Raw genomic sequence first — 15,542 nt, 5'->3', positions numbered from 1 at the left:
TGAATCGCTCTCCCTCTGCCCCGCCCCGCCCTCCCTCTCGCCCTTTCTCTTTTCACAGATAACCAGCCCGAGTCATGCAGTCTTTTCGAGAAAGGTGTGGTTTCCATGGCAAACAGCAGACCTACCAGCAGACCTCACAGGAGACATCTCGCCTGGAGAATTACCGGCAGCCGAGTCAGGCTGGGCTGAGCTGCGACCGGCAGCGTCTGCTGACCAAGGACTATTACGGCCCGCAGCCCTTCCCCAGCTACGAGGGCGGCACCGGCACGCCCGCCACGGTGCGCGCCAGCAAAGGCCTGTCCTCTCCGCAGGCCCCGCAGGGGAGGCCGTCCTTCGCGGGCTACGCCGTCCAGGACGGCAGCCCCTACCCCGGCCGCTACTCGGGGGAGGAGGGCCTGCAGGCCTGGGGGGCACCGCAGCCGCCACCCCCGCAGCCGCAGCCCCTGCCAGGGGCGGTGGGCAAATATGACGAGAACCTGATGAAAAAGACAGCAGCGCCCCCCGCCCGGCAGTACCCGGAGCAGGGCGCCCAGCTGCCCTTTCGGACTCACACCCTCCACGTCCAGCAGCAGCTGCCGCAGCCCCCGCAGCCCCTGGCGTACCCCAAGCTCCAAAGGCAGAAGCCCCAGAACGACCTCGCCTCGCCCCTGCCCTTCCCCCCGGGCAGCCACTTCCCCCAGCACTCCCAGTCCTTCCCCGTCTCCTCCACCTACTCCTCCCCCGGCCAGGGCGGCGGGCAGGGGGCCCACTCCTACAAGAGCTGCACAGCCCCGTCCACCCAGCCCCACGACAGGCCGCTGACCGCTAACGCCGGCCTGGCCCCGGGCCAGCGGGTCCCAAGCCTTCACGCCTACCAGCCTGGGCGCCTCAGCTACGAGCCACAGAAGCAGCAGCAGCAAGCCCTCCAGAGCCGCCACCACGCCCAGGAAGCCCTCCACTACCAAAACCTCACCAAGTACCAACACTACGGGCAGCAAGGCCCAGGCTACTGCCAGCCGGACGCGGCCGTCAGGACCCCGGAGCAATACTACCAGACCTTCAGCCCCGGCTCCAGCCACTCGCCCGCTCGCTCCGTGGGCCGCTCCCCTTCCTACAGCTCCACCCCGTCGCCGCTGATGCCCAACCTGGAGAACTTTCCCTACAACCAGCAGCCGCTCGGCCCTGGAGCCTTCCCCGCCGGTCTCGCGGACCACAGCCACTTCATGCCCCTGCTCAACCCCTCCCCGACGGACGCCGCCGGCTCCGTGGACGCCCAGGCCGCCAACTGCAAGGCCCTGCAGAAGGACAAGCTTCCCGAGAGCCTGCTGTCGGACCTCAGCCTGCACAGCCTCACGGCGCTGACCTCGCAGGTGGAGAACATCTCCAACACCGTGCAGCAGCTGCTGCTCTCCAAGGCGGCCGTGCCCCAGAAGAAGGGCGTCAAGAGCCTGGCAGCCCGGACCCCAGAGCAGCACAAAAGCCAGCACTGCAGCCCCGAGGGCAGTGGCTACTCAGCCGAGCCGGCAGGCACGCCGCTGTCGGAGCCGCTGAGCAGCACACCCCAGTCCACGCATGCCGAGCCGCCTGAGGCCGACTACCTGAGCGGCTCCGAGGACCCGCTGGAGCGCGGCTTCCTCTACTGCAGCCAGGCCCGCGGCAGCCCCGCCAGGGTCCACGGCGGCTCCAAGGCCAAGCCCGAGTCCGTGTCCACCTGCTCCGTGACTTCACCCGACGACATGTCTACCAAGTCCGACGACTCCTTCCAGAGCCTGCACGGCGGCCTGCCGCTGGACAGCTTCTCCAAGCTCGTGGCCAGCGAGCGGGACTGCCCGCGCCTGCTGCTGAGCGCCCTGGCGCAGGAGGACCTGGCCTCCGAGATCCTGGGGCTGCAGGAGGCCATCGGCGAGAAGGCCGACAAGGTCTGGGCCGAGGCGCCCGGCCTGGCCAAGGACACCAGCAAGCCACCCTTCTCGCTGGAGAACCACAGCGCCTGCTTGGACCCCGTGGCCAAGGGTGCGTGGCCACGGCCGGGGGAGCAGGAGGCCCTGCCCGAGGCCCTGCAGCTGGAAAAGGGCAGCAGCACCAAGGACTTTGGCCCGGGGCTGTTCGAAGATCCCTCCGTGGGCTTCGCCACCCCTGACCCCAAGAAGACAACTGGTCCCCTCTCCTTTGGCGCCAAGCCCACCCTGGGGGCCGCCGCCTCGGACCCCGCCACAGCAGCTTTCGACTGCTTCCCAGACACGAGCACCGCCAGCTCGGCGGACGGCGCCAACCCCTTCGCCTGGCCCGAGGAGAACCTGGGGGACGCCTGTCCCCGGTGGGGGCTGCACCCCAGCGAGCTCGCCAAGGGTCTGGAGCAGGGCGGGAAGGCTGCCGACAGTGTCGGCCAGGAGGATGCCCGCGAGGCTTCGGCCTGCCTGGGCTTCCAGGAGGAGCCGCCCTCGGGGGAGAAGGCCGTGGTGCCCCGGGCCTCCCAGCAGGAGGAGGGGGGCGGGGTGAAGGAGGAGGCGGGCGGGCTGCTGCAGTGTCCCGAGGTGGGCAAGGCCGACCGGTGGCTGGAGGACAGCCGGCACTGCTGCTCCGCCGCCGACTTCGGGGACCTCCCGCTGCTGCCGCCCGCCGGCAGGAAGGAGGACTTGGAGGCGGAGGAGTACTCGTCTCTGTGCGAGCTCCTGGGCAGCCCCGAGCAGAGGCCGGGCGTGCAGGAGCCACTGTCGCCCAAGGCCCCGCTGCTGTGTGGCAAGGAGGAGGTGGAGGCGGTGCTGGACCCCAAGGCCGGCTGGGGCTCCCCATGCGCCCTCTCTGGCGAGGCCGTCATCCTGCTGGGCCCCACCGTGGGCACCGAGTCCAAGGTCCAGAGCTGGTTCGAGTCCTCCCTCTCCCACATGAAGCCAGGGGAGGAGGGGCCCGAGGGGGCGCTGGCTCCGGGGGATCCCACCGCCCTGGCGCCGGAAGCCTCCCTGACCCAGAAGCCGAACAAGCCCGCTGTGCCCGAGGCGCCCATCGCCAAGAAGGAGCCTGTGCCTCGCGGCAAAAGCTTACGGAGCCGGCGGGTGCACCGGGGGCTGCCCGAGGCCGAGGACTCCCCGTGCAGGGCCCCGGCGCTGCCCAAAGACCTGCTGCTCCCTGAGTCGTGCACGGGGCCCCCCCAGGGACAGATGGAAGGGGCGGGGGCCCCAGGCCGGGGGACCTCGGAAGGGCTCCCCAGGATGTGCACCCGCTCCTTCACGGCCCTGAGTGAGCCCCGCACGCCCGGACCCCCGGGCCTGCCCACCACCCCTGCCCCCCCAGACAAGCTGGGAGGCAAGCAGCGAGCTGCCTTCAAGTCGGGCAAGCGGGTGGGGAAGCCCTCCCCCAAGGCCGCATCCAGCCCCAGCAACCCGGCCGCCCTGCCTGTGGCCTCCGACAGTAGCCCCATGGGCTCCAAGACCAAGGAGACAGACTCGCCGGATGCACCAGGCAAAGACCAGCGCTCGATGATCCTCCGGTCCCGCACCAGGACCCAGGAGGCCTTCCACTGCAAGCGGCGGCGGGCCTCGGAGAGCCGGCTCCCCAACTGCCGCGCCACCAAGAAGCTCCTCGCCAACAACCACCTGCCCGCCACGTTCAAGGTCGCCGGTAGCCCCCAGAAGGAGGGCAGGGCGGGCCAACGGGCGAGGGTCCCCAAGCCTGGTGCAGGCGGCAAGCTCTCCGATCGGCCCCTCCACGCGCTCAAGAGGAAGTCGGCCTTCATGGCACCTGTCCCCACCAAGAAGCGCAACCTGGTCTTACGCAGCGGCAGCACCGGCGGGGACACGAAGGAGGAGGGGGCCGAGGGCTCTCCCACCCTCTTCAAGAGGATGACGTCTCCCAAGAAGGCCAAGCCCACCAAGGGCAACAGTGAGCCCACGGCAAAGCCGCCGCCCCCGGAGACCCCTGACGCCAGCCTGAAGCTGGCCTCACGGGCGTCCGTCCAGGGGGCCATGAAGACCAAGGTGCTGCCCCCACGGAAAGGCCGGGGCCTGAAGCTGGAGGCCATCGTGCAGAAGATCACCTCACCCAGCCTGAAAAAGTTCGCGTGCAGAGCACCAGGGGCCCCTCCCGGGAATCCTGTGAGCCCATCCCTCCCCGAGAAGGACCGTGGGCTCAAGAGCGCAGGGGGCAGCCCGCTGGGGGCGGAAGAAGGTCTCTTAAACGTGAGCACTGGGCAGAAGTTCCCAGCAGCTTTGGGGGCTGATCCGTTATGCAGAAATCCAACCAACAGATCCTTAAAAGGCAAACTCGTGAACAGTAAGAAACTGTCCTCGACCGACGGTTTCAAAACTGAGGCCTTCACGTCCCCAGAGGGCCTACTGCCTGGGGGCACTGCCCTGGCACCTAAGAAGAGAAGCCGGAAAGGCAGGGTTGGAGCCCTCGGACTCCCCAAAGGCTCCCTGGAGAAGAGGCCTCATCTCGGCCCGGCTATGCTCCTGACGGCCAGCAGCGTGCAGGGGGGCAGCGAGGACAGCTCTGGCGGAGGCGGCAAGAAGCCAAAGACGGAGGAGCTGGGGCTGGCCTCCCAGCCCCCTGAGGGCCGGCCCTGCCAGCCCCAGGTGAGGGCACAGAAGCAGCCTGGCCACGCCAACTACAGCAGCTATTCCAAGCGGAAGCGCCTGACGCGGGGCCGGGCCAAGAACGCCACCACCTCACCCTGTAAGGGGCGTGCCAAGCGGCGGCGGCAGCAGCAGGTGCTGCCCCTGGATCCCGCAGAGCCTGAAATCCGCCTCAAATACATTTCCTCCTGCAAGCGGCTGCGAGCAGACAGCCGCACCCCCGCCTTCTCGCCCTTCGTGCGGGTGGAGAAGCGGGATGCGTTCACCACTGTATGCACTGTTGTCAACTCCCCCGGAGAGGAGCCCAAGCCCCACAGGAAGCCTTCCTCCTCCTCTTCATCCTCTTGCTCCTTCTCCTTGGACGCGGCCGGGGCCTCCCTAGCCACGCTCCCTGGAGGCTCCATCCTGCAGCCTCGGCCCTCCCTGCCCCTCTCCTCCACCATGCATCTGGGGCCCGTGGTCTCCAAGGCCCTGAGTACCTCTTGCCTTGTTTGCTGCCTCTGCCAAAACCCGGCCAACTTCAAGGACCTCGGGGACCTCTGTGGGCCCTACTACCCCGGACACTGCCTCCCCAAAAAGAAGCCAAAACTCAAGGAGAAGGTGCGGCCAGAGGGCACCTGCGAGGAGGCCTCGCTGCCTCTTGAGAGGACACTCAAAGGCCTCGAGTGCCCAGCTGCCGCTGCCGCTGCCACCGCCACCACCACCGGGAAGCCCCCCAGGCCTGACGGCCCAGCCGATCCGGCCAAGCAGGGCTCCCTGCGCACCAGCGCCCGGGGCCTGTCCCGGCGGCTGCAGAGTTGCTACTGCTGTGACGGTCGGGGGGAAGGTGGTGAAGAGACAGCCCCAGCTGACAGGAGCCGCAAGCACGAGTGCAGCAAGGAGCCGCCGGCAGAGCCTGGCGGGGACACGCAGGAGCACTGGGTGCACGAGGCCTGTGCCGTGTGGACGGGCGGGGTCTACCTGGTGGCCGGGAAGCTCTTTGGGCTGCAGGAGGCCATGAAGGTGGCCGTGGACATGGTAAGAGGCCAGCCCAGCCGGGTGGGGACCTCGGGTTCTGCAGGCAGGCAGGCCATTTCTCTAATGCTACAGTCTGGCCCAAACATACCACAGTCACAAGTGAATACGTGGGGAGCTCAGCCGGAGCGCGGAGGCATTCTCCAGGCTGAGGCAGGACGCACCCGCCCTCCCCCGCCCCAGACCTCCCACTGTGGCCCTTACTGCCTGCTCGGCCCCGCACCCGCCACACACGCCCTCGGCCGCTTCCGGCTGCAGCACGCCCCACCCAAGCCCCCAGCACCCCTGCTCACCTCATCCGCTGAGATGCTCAGGCCCCAGAACTGCACATCCGGGGGCTGCCTCCGTGGCCTCTGAGGTGCAGCGGGGCCTGCGGGGGAAGAGCCTCTCCAGCAACAGCTGGCTGGATCGTGAGCCCTTCGGGGCAGGGCGGTCCAGGAACCTCTCCTGCGAGGCCCCAAAATGTCCCCTGAGGAACTGCAGTCGCCGAGGGCTTGGTTTAGGTCCCAGCGCTGCCCCTTGCTGTGTGTCTCCAAGAATATAACCTAACCTCTCTGTGCCTCCGTTTTCTTATCTCTAAAGTGGGCATGATAGTCCCCTGTGGAGGGGCCCTGAGGATTATGTGTGTTCACGCCCATAAAGTTATTACAGCCGTGCCTGGCCCGTCCACGTGCTCCGTGACTATCTCCTGGGGCCAGTGACAGCGGCGGCCAGCCGGATGACATTAGCATGTTGTCTCAGCAGTGTGACCACTACTCCGATCACCGCGGGGACCCCCAATCCCCTCACTCCCTGCTGCCCGGGGGTGGGGTGGGACTCAGCACTCTCTCCTGCGGCCCGTGCTCCTGCCCACCGCCCTGTGCCCGTCCCACCTGTTCCCTCTGGGTACCCCCCCCCCCCAGCCACGCGGAGCAGCCCTCTGCTGGGCTGGGGGGTGCCACTGGGCTGCCCACACCTCCCTGTTTCCGGCGCCTGACCCTCTCCATGCCGGGTCCTCCAGCCTGACAGCAGCCCCAAGACCTGGAGCCCTCACCCTTACCGCCTCTGGTCTCCTCCCCTCCCCTCCTGTGTGTCTGCTTCTCTCCCTCATCACTGCCTCCTTCCCAGCGGCTCTGAAATAGGTTCAGGTGTCTCCCGCCATTAAAAGATAATACCAAACGCTCAGATCACCAGGCCAGCTGGCGGCCACCTGCGGCCTCCCGAAAGTGTCCCCGGCCCGCTCTGCCGGGTTGCACTGCTTCTGCACCTTGTCCGAGCGCAGGGGGCCAACCCCCTCTTTACCAGGTCACCTGTTCCAGGCACTTTGGTCTCACCTCACTGCACCAACCTCCTATTGGCCTGTGGAGGAAGCCAGGGGTCCGAGTGGCCTTGTGGTTTCCTGGCGTCACGCGGCTGTTACATAACGGAGCTGGAAATTGGCCCGGTCGCCCCATCTCTGCCCGCTGTGCCATCCTCCAAAAATGGTCCAGCGGCCTCCCACCCTGGGAGCATCCCTGGGAAGGTCAGAACAGGGGTGGTCACCGGCCGCCCTGCCAGAGAGGTGGTCCCAGGCCAGGCGGGGGCTGGCAGCCTGGCAAGCCTCAGAGGGGCTCGTTAAAGCACCCGCACCTGGAGGACACCCTGAAAAGACGGGCGGGGTCTGGGGCTTCCCAGGTCATGGTTCAGCCCCTACCCACTGACAAGCCCAGACCTCCGTGGGCCGCCCGCCCGCCCGCCGAGGCCCTTTCTGCCTCGGAGCTCGGTGGTAGCGTGCAGCCTTGGAGTCAGGCAGATCCCGGTTCCAATCCCAGCTCTGCCCCAAGAGCCAATTCCGTGACCCCAGCAAGTCACCGTCCTCCGGGAGCCTCGGGGCACCGAAGCGCGTCAGCAGGGTGGGGCTGCGGGGACGGCCGGACCCCTGCCTTCACCCCCATCAGCACCCTGCTCTCTGCACGAACAGAACTTCTGCGCAGGCCCTCGGGGGCTCCCCTCTTCCTTCCGTGTCTCTTCCTGGGGGCCCCTACGCACCTGCCTGCCCTGAGCCGTCCTGTGCCCACCTCCAGGGACCTCAGTTTCCTAGTCTGCCCAGAGGCTACCTCTCCCCGCAAACTCCCAGGCCCCCTATCACCCACCCAGGGGGACACCTCAGAACGTGGGTGCTGGGGTCGGAAGGGCCCGAGGCCTCTCCGTACCTCCGTTTCTCCACATCTAAAATGCCTGTCTCAAGGGTTTGGGGGCTTCAGTGCAGGTGGGGTGGCGTGAGGCCGTCACCAGAGGAGCCCACTGTCACTGTTTAGCCATCAAGGGCCACTGTGGGTGGGACACTTGGTCCCAGTGTGGGGGCCACTCCTGCCCCATCACACCTTTGCCCCAGAGCCCTAGGAGGCTCAGTGCTGACCAGAAGGAAACTGCCATCCAGAGGCAATGAATGTTCCAGACCGACCCCCAGCCCCCATTCTGTAGCTCCCACCCCAGCTCGGCTCCAGAAGGAGCATTCCCAGGCGTTTCTCAGGCTAGGCCCAGGAAGGGTGGGAGAAGACTCATCCCTGGCCTCCCACCTGCTGGGGGTGGGGTCCCCATCAGTCCCCGGCGTGGGAAGGAGCCCATCCCTGCCCCCCACCCCGAGCAGTGAGGCACCATGACCGCCAGCTTGTGCCCCAGCTGGGTTGCTGAGCTCAAAGCCCATCCAGCTTCTCTTGAGCTGTGTGCCCTCGGGCAAGTTACTCGGCTTTTCTGAGCTCTTATCCCTCACCTGTATGAAATAAAGTCATGCTGACGCCATCGGGGTGTTCTGAGGAGGCGGCCTCCACATGTGCCTGGTGTGTCACGAACTGCAGTTACTGGTTTCAGTGGCTTAGCCTCTGGGCGGGGGCCTGCACCCCTCCCCTCCCCTCCCCTCCCCTCCCCTCCCCCTCCCGAACCTCACTCCCCCGCTGCACAGGGGGTCTGCGGGATCTGGGGACCAGCCTGCCCCTCCCCAGGCCTCAGGTTTTGCTTCCAAGGGGCTTCATGGCATGGCCATCCTGTCCTGGCACGTCCCCCTACAGGCAGCTGGGCCCAACCTGGGGTAGCCCCCAAGCTCAGACCACGGTTTTGGCTTTTGAGAGGCTGAGTGGGCAAGCTGCTGTGCCGGCCGGCCTAGGGTTTACATGAACCCCGCGTTCAGACGCCGGCTGTTTCCTCCTCCTGGGTCCTGGGCAGGGGGTGAACGGCCTCTCCGAGAGTAGAGGCATCCGACTCTGGGTCCAGTGCTTGTTCTGCCCCCCCCAGAAAGGGTAGGAAACGATACTTATCACCTTCACCTGGAGTGAAGTGGCGTCCATGAAAGCTGCCCACCCGGAGGCTGTGGGGAGGAGCTGGCAGGCGAGGGCACAGCCGGGCGGTGACTGGCCCTGTGCGTGGGCATCCACTGGGCACACGGAGTTGCTCATTTAATCTTCACGACTGTCCCATAAGGCAGGCGCTGTCCCCATTGTACGGAAGAGGCTGGAAGAGCTGAGTTGCTTGGCTGAGGTCACGCGGTGCACGCTGGCTGAGCCAGGGCTCGCCCGGGCCTGCGGGATGCCGAGGCTTACCCACAGGATGGTTGTTTTCCCGCCCCAAGAGCTCCGCCCACCCAAGGTGCCAGGCCGGCGGCTGCCACAGAGCCAACCCTGTGGACGTCCGTTCTGAGCCTCTCTCCAGCTGCCTTTCCAGGGCCCCCTGGGAGGAAGGGGTGGGGGCCGGGCCCCTCGGCTGCAGACTCACCTGTCTTCCCTCTCTCCTCGCCAGACTTGTTCCAGCTGCCAAGAAGCCGGGGCCACCATCGGGTGCTGCCACAAAGGATGCATCCACACCTACCATTACCCGTGTGCCAGCGATGCGGGTAAGAGCCAGCCCGAGGGGACTGAAGGTCGGGGGACGCAGGCACAGCTCCTTGAACTGGCCCCACTTGACCCACAGGCTTCCCTCTTCTCCTGCCCCAGCAATTCTTTACCTTCTCGTGTCTCTGGGCTGGGCCCTGTGCTGGGCAGTGCTGGTGACAAGGAGACACATCAGTCCCCAGCCACCTGCTGGAGGAGTGTCCAGAAGCACAAACTACAAAGTGGAAAGCTGCATGTGAGCTGCCATTGCCGAGGGGTGCCTACAGCTGGGGAGGGTCTCAGGCCTCCAAGGGCAGGGCTACTGAGCTGGGCCTTGGAAAAAGGCTGAATAGGAGTTCACTGGCTTGGAGAAAAAGGAGAAAAGATAGTTCAGTAACAAAAACTGAGTGAGACGGAAGGAGAGGAAGTTCAAGACAGACTCCCCCTGGCTCCACGGCACAGCCGTGGAAGGTTTAAGCAGGACGGCGGGCCCTGGAGTCAGGACCAGGCTCCCCTGCACCTGCCCCGTTCTCTCCACTCCCTCGCTCACTTGACCCGAGGGCATTGATCGAGCACCTACCATCACCAGGCAGGTGGCATACTGACGGCCTGGGCCAGAGAGCCCGGAGCCCCCGATCCTGGTGGCATGCTTCGGGTGTCGACTGGGTGAGTCCACCGATGTCTCTGCACTCGGTCCCCCACCTGTGAAGCGGAGGTTAGAGTCATGTCTTCTTTCTGCAGCTGTCTGGAGCAGGGAGTGAGATCACAGGCACGGCCCGGAAAGGATAGCCCCGGTCCGATTTGGGGGGCAGCCCCCGCGATCCCTGTCCCCCGCCCCCTGCTGCCCTGGAAGAGGGGGAGGTTATCGCGACCCCGTCGCACGACGACAGGGCAGAGGCATCTCCCGGCAGGACCCTCCCTGCTCCCACCGCCCGGGGGCCCCTCTTCCCACCTGAATGCCAGCTCCTGGCATCAGCCCGCACCGAGCCGCCCCAGGAGCACACACGGGACCGAGCAGTGACGGCTCCTTGGCGAGGGCTGAGGCGCTAGCACCTCAGGGAGGGAGCCCGCTGGAGCAGGACAGGGGCTGCTCTGGCTCCACACCCTGCCCTGAGGGCCGTGGGAACCGGATTTTAACGTGGACTCCGCCACTTCACCAGACCCAGGGCCTGACCTCCAGGAACAGGTGCCGCAGGCTGCAGCTCTGCTCCCGCAGTGATTAGGTTCGCGCCTGCGCTCTGCCGGCCCCACGCCAGGCCTCGCACTGTCCCCAGCGGCACCTTCACAGAGAGGCTGCCTTACCCGTGGCCACAGCGCTGCAGGAACAGGGCCGGGGGGTGACTCACTGTCTGGCCGGCTTCACGTCCTGTGCGCTGTCCCCTCCGGTGTTGCAGCTTCCCAGCCTCCTGGGGGGCTCATGTCTCAGTGGGACAGACAGGAAAACCTTGATCCTTGCCTAAAGTTATGGAGACCAGACAAAGAGAGACTGTGTGCTGAGGGAGAGATCCATCCTGAGTTGGGAGGGAATCCAGGAGGGCTTCTAGGAGGAGGTGACATTGGAGCCAGTCCTCAAGAGGTCAAGGGAGGTGGGCAGGAGCTGGCTTGTGGTGAGACATATATACCAGGCTTGGAGCGATACAAACTGTTTCCAGTGATGTCTTTGAGGGACTCCCCATATAGGAGGGCTCTCTGTAGGGCCGCAGGAGGCAGATGAGATGCCGGCCTGAGCAGAGCTGTGACGGAGCCCTGAATTCCGGGGAGAGGGGCTGTGGGTGCAGATGGAGCCTGTGCCTCGGAGGCTTTGCAAGCACAGGAAGCAGGGCCATGCTGGGAGGAGGGGGGAGAGGGAGGCGGCCAGCGTCCCCAGGCCAGTGAGCAGGCCCGAGGCAGGGCAGGCTGTGCCGCTAGTGTATTAGCCACCGGACCTTCCAGGCCCAGACTCCAGCATGTCTCAGGAGGGTGCGTGGGGGCCGGTGGGCCCTGCCGCATGCCAGGCTGAGCTCACCCAGGTGGCCGTGGTCAGCCAGCAGCTCAGCTGAGGCTGGTGGACCCAGACGAGCTGGGGCCCCAGCTGAGCCAGCTCCTCTCTGCTCTGCATGGTCTCCCCACTCCAGCAGGCCCAGCTGGGCAGCCCCCTCTCTCCTTCACAGAGGGGCTGCGCAAGGCTGGGTGGGGGGGTGGTTAATCCCCACACGTGCAGCTCCCTTTGGGGTTGAACTTGAGGCATCTGCCTAAGGGGTGGAGGGTTTGGCAGAGCCCGGAGGGGGCGGTGTGGGGGAGGGGCATGGAGGGGGTACAGTGGCCAGAGAAGGGGGCAGAACTAGTGAGCCTAGCAGCCAGAGGGGAGGGGGACCCGGCTCCAGGCAGCAGGGGGCGGGGCGGGGGGAAGCCAGGGAGTGAGCTGGGCAGGCAGGAGCTCCCGGCAGGCACCCAGCCCCTGGTCAGCACCTTGCACCTGCCTGACCCTGGTCTGGAAGTGCGGTTCTCCGTGGGGCTCTCCAGGGGTCTGGGCCGGGCCCTCAGACCGCGGGGCAACAGAGCTGCCCAGGCCCACTGACCCTGCGCCCTCTGTTAGGCAGCCCACATTGGAGCTAGTAAAGCGAGCACCAGGCCCCGGGCCGCTTTGTCAGCTGGGCCCTGGCTCCCCAAGTGCAGACACCAGGAGAGGGGCCGGGGGTGGGTGACTGGCCCTCCCTCTCCACGTCCAGAGTGGCTACTGGGGGCGGCTGAGCATGATGCCTCTGGAAGTGCCACCCCCCCACTCTTTGCTTCCGGAGCCCCAAGCCCTTGACTGTAGGGCCCGCGGGGCGGGGGCCCCGTGGGTGCAGCGGGCCAGGGTTCAGGCCAGTGCTCTGCCGAGTATGACCCAGGACGGCGTCGGGCTTACTTGAGCGTAGGGAGGGGGAAAACATGAGCCGCCTCAGACCTACGGCAGTTTCCAGGTCTGAGACCCCGGCTCTGGAGGCTACCCAGCCCTGCTCCCCACCTGCGCTGCCTCTAGCTGCCACTGTCCCGGTGCCGCGGCAGAGCCACCCCCAGTGCTACGAGGACTGGCTTGGCTGCTTGTGGGTCTGGGGTTTCTTCAGAACAGCGGCCCACAGGCAGGGGAGGGAGGGGGATGAGCCCAGAAGAGGTCCAGGGGGTGACGCACGGGGACTCCAGGGGGAAAAGCCAGGGCCTCCCTAGGTGGCAGCAGGCAGGGCAGTGGGGCCTGCCCGGCCATTCTCTGCTCCCCCAGGGCGGACAGTGCTATGGGCACTCCAGTACCTGCTAAGATTCACTCAGACCCGGGACCTCCATCCCCTCCTCTCTCTGCCCCAGTGCTCAGGTCAGCCTGCCCGGCTAGGCCCCCACGGGAACAAGCCCACAGCAGAGACACAGGAGCAGTGGGCGGGACGCCCATTTTACAGCTGTGAGGACCAAGGCTCAGAGAAGTGGCTGGGGCTGGGATCCAGACCTGTGACCGACCACACGGCCCAGTCCCAGTTGGTCAACACACGTTCACTGAGCACCCCTGGGCGTCAAGACCTGCCTAGGGGCTGGGACCGGACCACCAGGAGGGAGTGACCCGTGTGGCCCAGCAAAGCACAGCAGGGGAGGGCGAGGGGGAGAGGCTTCCCCATGACAAGAGGGGGTTCCAGGGGGAGGGGAAAGGAGAGTAAAGGACAGATAGGACAGCGGGGCTGGAGGGCTGACGGAGTTCGGATTGGGTCGGATTTCAAGCAGAGGCTGACTTACTCTTTGAAAAAACACCCTGCAGCTGAGGGCGTCCGGGGCGGTGGGCCCCCCTCCCGGCCGGACAAGACGCCGTTCTGACCGCACGAACTTCTCTTGCTCACAGGTTGCATATTCATCGAAGAGAACTTTTCTTTGAAATGCCCCAAACATAAGGTGGGTGACCGCGAGCCTCCCCTGGAGGGGCCCAGGCTGGAGAGGAGCCCCCGGCGCAGGGCTGCCGGCTCCCGGCGGACCAGGCGGGGGCGGGTCGGCACGCACAGGCCCCGGGCCACTTATACACCCCCGCACGTGCGGGAGGCGGGGCCAGCCCAGGGCGGGGCGGGGCACGGGGACCGGCCTACAGGCAAAGCCGCAGGTGGGGCCTCGCTCTGGAGGCGCGGGCGGGGTCGGGGCTGAGGGGCGGGTCTGGAGGAGTTGACCGCTCGGCAGGTGCCCCGCAGTCAGCAACGCGCCGCGCGTCTCTTCCTCGCAGATGCTGCCATTGTAATCCACCCCCGGCCGGAGGAGCCGCCGGATCCCGCCCGCCGCCCGCCGCCCGCCGCCCGCCGCCCGCCGCCGCCGCCGCCGCCGAGGAGAGGAGCCGCCGGCGCAGCCCCCGGGCCTTTGCGCTGCTTCCGGCGCGGGTCCAGAGCCGATCCTTGATCCGGACCCCGGATCTTGGATCTGGCCTCCTCGGGCGGAAGCTAGTGGTCCCGGGTCGGGAAGAAAACAGGTTCCGGATCCGTCTGCTCCCGGAACCGGACGGCACAGGGCCTTCTCGCCCCCATCCCCCGGCCAGGCTTGGAGAGGGGGAGCCCGCGGAGCGGCCAGACTCCTTGGAACACCCAGGCTCCGGCGTGGGTGGGAGGCCTTTAGCCTGGGGACACGCTTCTCCCCTGGAAGTTTCAGCACGACCTGGCACACATTCCACGTGGGTCGGTAGTGGCACGCAGCTGGGCACCCTGCGAGTGGGGTGGGGTCCGAAGAGGCCGAGGCCGGCTCCCCTCCAGGACGTCTCTCCTGGAACGCGGCTGGGGGCGGGGGGAGCCGAAGCCCGTCCGGCGCAGGAGGGGCCGGAGGCTGTGCGCCCTTCCCTCCCAGCCTTGGCGGGTCAGGAGGGCCGGGGGCCTGGGGCCCGTGCTCAGGGGATGCGGGCTCACTGGGCGTGGGCCGGACTGGCCCCCACTGGCTTCTGCTCGTCCCCCTTCCAGTCCGCCCCGTCCCCGGAGCCCAGCCTGGGAGCGCAAAAGTAAAAGTCGCGACCAGAGCGCACCCCCGGCAGACGCATGACCGACCCTCTGCACGACCACCGTCTCCGGGGGCCGCAGCGCCACTCGCACGGGAGCGGAGACAGCGCTAGATCCATGTACACACCTGTGTGCCCCTCTATATATATGTCACATAGAATGTATATATGTTGGGAACATGCTCGCTTCTCCCATGTGTCGCCGCCGTGCGTCGTGTGCCCCTCAGCACGGGGCCCTTGCCGGGAAGGGGGCTCCGGCGCTGCCTCCCTCCCCAAGCAGCCACCACCGCCCGGGCCAGTGCCCGCGAGTTCGTCCGCCTGTCCGTCCGTGTCCTCAGCTCTGTCCACGCTTCGATAGGCCTGACGCAGCCCTAGCCCGGGGCCGCCCTAGCAACTTCCTGTACATATAACTGTAAAACGGTGAACGTGTGTATTATATCCGGCCTCGTTATATAGTGTATATATATGTATACATATACATATATATAATATATATGAAGACTGTAAATGTTAAGACGACTAGTGTTCTTATTAGTATATTGCTTCACACTGAAGATTGTGTGTATCGAGCTGTTTCTAAAAGATGTTTATTTTCCTTAAGAGTAAAAAAAACAGTCATTGCATTCAGAAAAAAAAAAAGTCAATAAAGATACAACGATTGTTTTGGAATTATGCAGCCCGTGGATTCTGACCAGATTCTGCTGGGAGAGGGGCCAGGCTCTGAGGGAGAGGGTTGTAATGGAGGGGAGGGGAGTGGAGGGCTCTGGGGACCTTACTGCAGGTACAGGAAAGAAGCCCTTGCTGCCCAGCCACACCCACGTGACCTCCGGGGAGGGGACAGCTGTCCAGGGGACAGGGGTCAGGCAGGTGAGACTGACACCCAGACACACAGGGAGACCCAGGTTGTAGCTCCTGCTGTCACAACAGATCCCCAAAGACATGGAGCTGTCCTCCCATGTCATCCCGGGACCTGAAGGGAGCAGAAGCTGGGAGAGGAGGCAAGTAGGAACAGCTGAGACCATAAGGACCCTAAGGGTTAGGAGATGATATAGCCCAAACGTGCAGCCCAGTGATCAGTGGGACCCAGGTCAGCTGGAGGGAATAAAGCCAGGCCTCCCAAACCGAAAGGCAGGTAGGGATGGGAAGCATTTGCCTGGGTGCTGGGGGGACAGATGGCCCAAAGGATCCCCTCTG

General features: G+C 66.0%; 1 protein-coding gene across 6 annotated transcripts in view; it reads left to right on the top strand.

Moving 5' to 3' along the window:
• RAI1 (retinoic acid induced 1) overlaps positions 1–15,017 on the top strand; it is a 107,572-nt gene extending 92,555 nt beyond the window's left edge. For 5 of the 6 annotated variants that reach the window (XM_036837598.1, XM_036837594.1, XM_036837596.1 and 2 more), the window contains one exon: positions 59–6,123. In XM_036837598.1, the coding sequence (XP_036693493.1) occupies positions 75–5,921 (5,847 nt within the window). In that variant the 5' untranslated portion in view covers positions 59–74 and the 3' untranslated portion in view covers positions 5,922–6,123. Of the gene's footprint in view, positions 1–58; positions 6,124–9,314; positions 9,409–13,226; positions 13,277–13,595 lie in introns of those variants that run through there. The other variant, XM_036837599.1, reaches the window with a different exon arrangement.
• Positions 15,018–15,542: the final 525 nt, after the last annotated feature.

Source organism: Balaenoptera musculus, chromosome 20, assembly GCF_009873245.2.
Source record: "Balaenoptera musculus isolate JJ_BM4_2016_0621 chromosome 20, mBalMus1.pri.v3, whole genome shotgun sequence".
NCBI lineage: Eukaryota > Metazoa > Chordata > Mammalia > Artiodactyla > Balaenopteridae > Balaenoptera > Balaenoptera musculus.
Note: the sequence above shows the minus strand (reverse complement) of the source record. Positions and strands in the feature narration are given on the sequence as shown.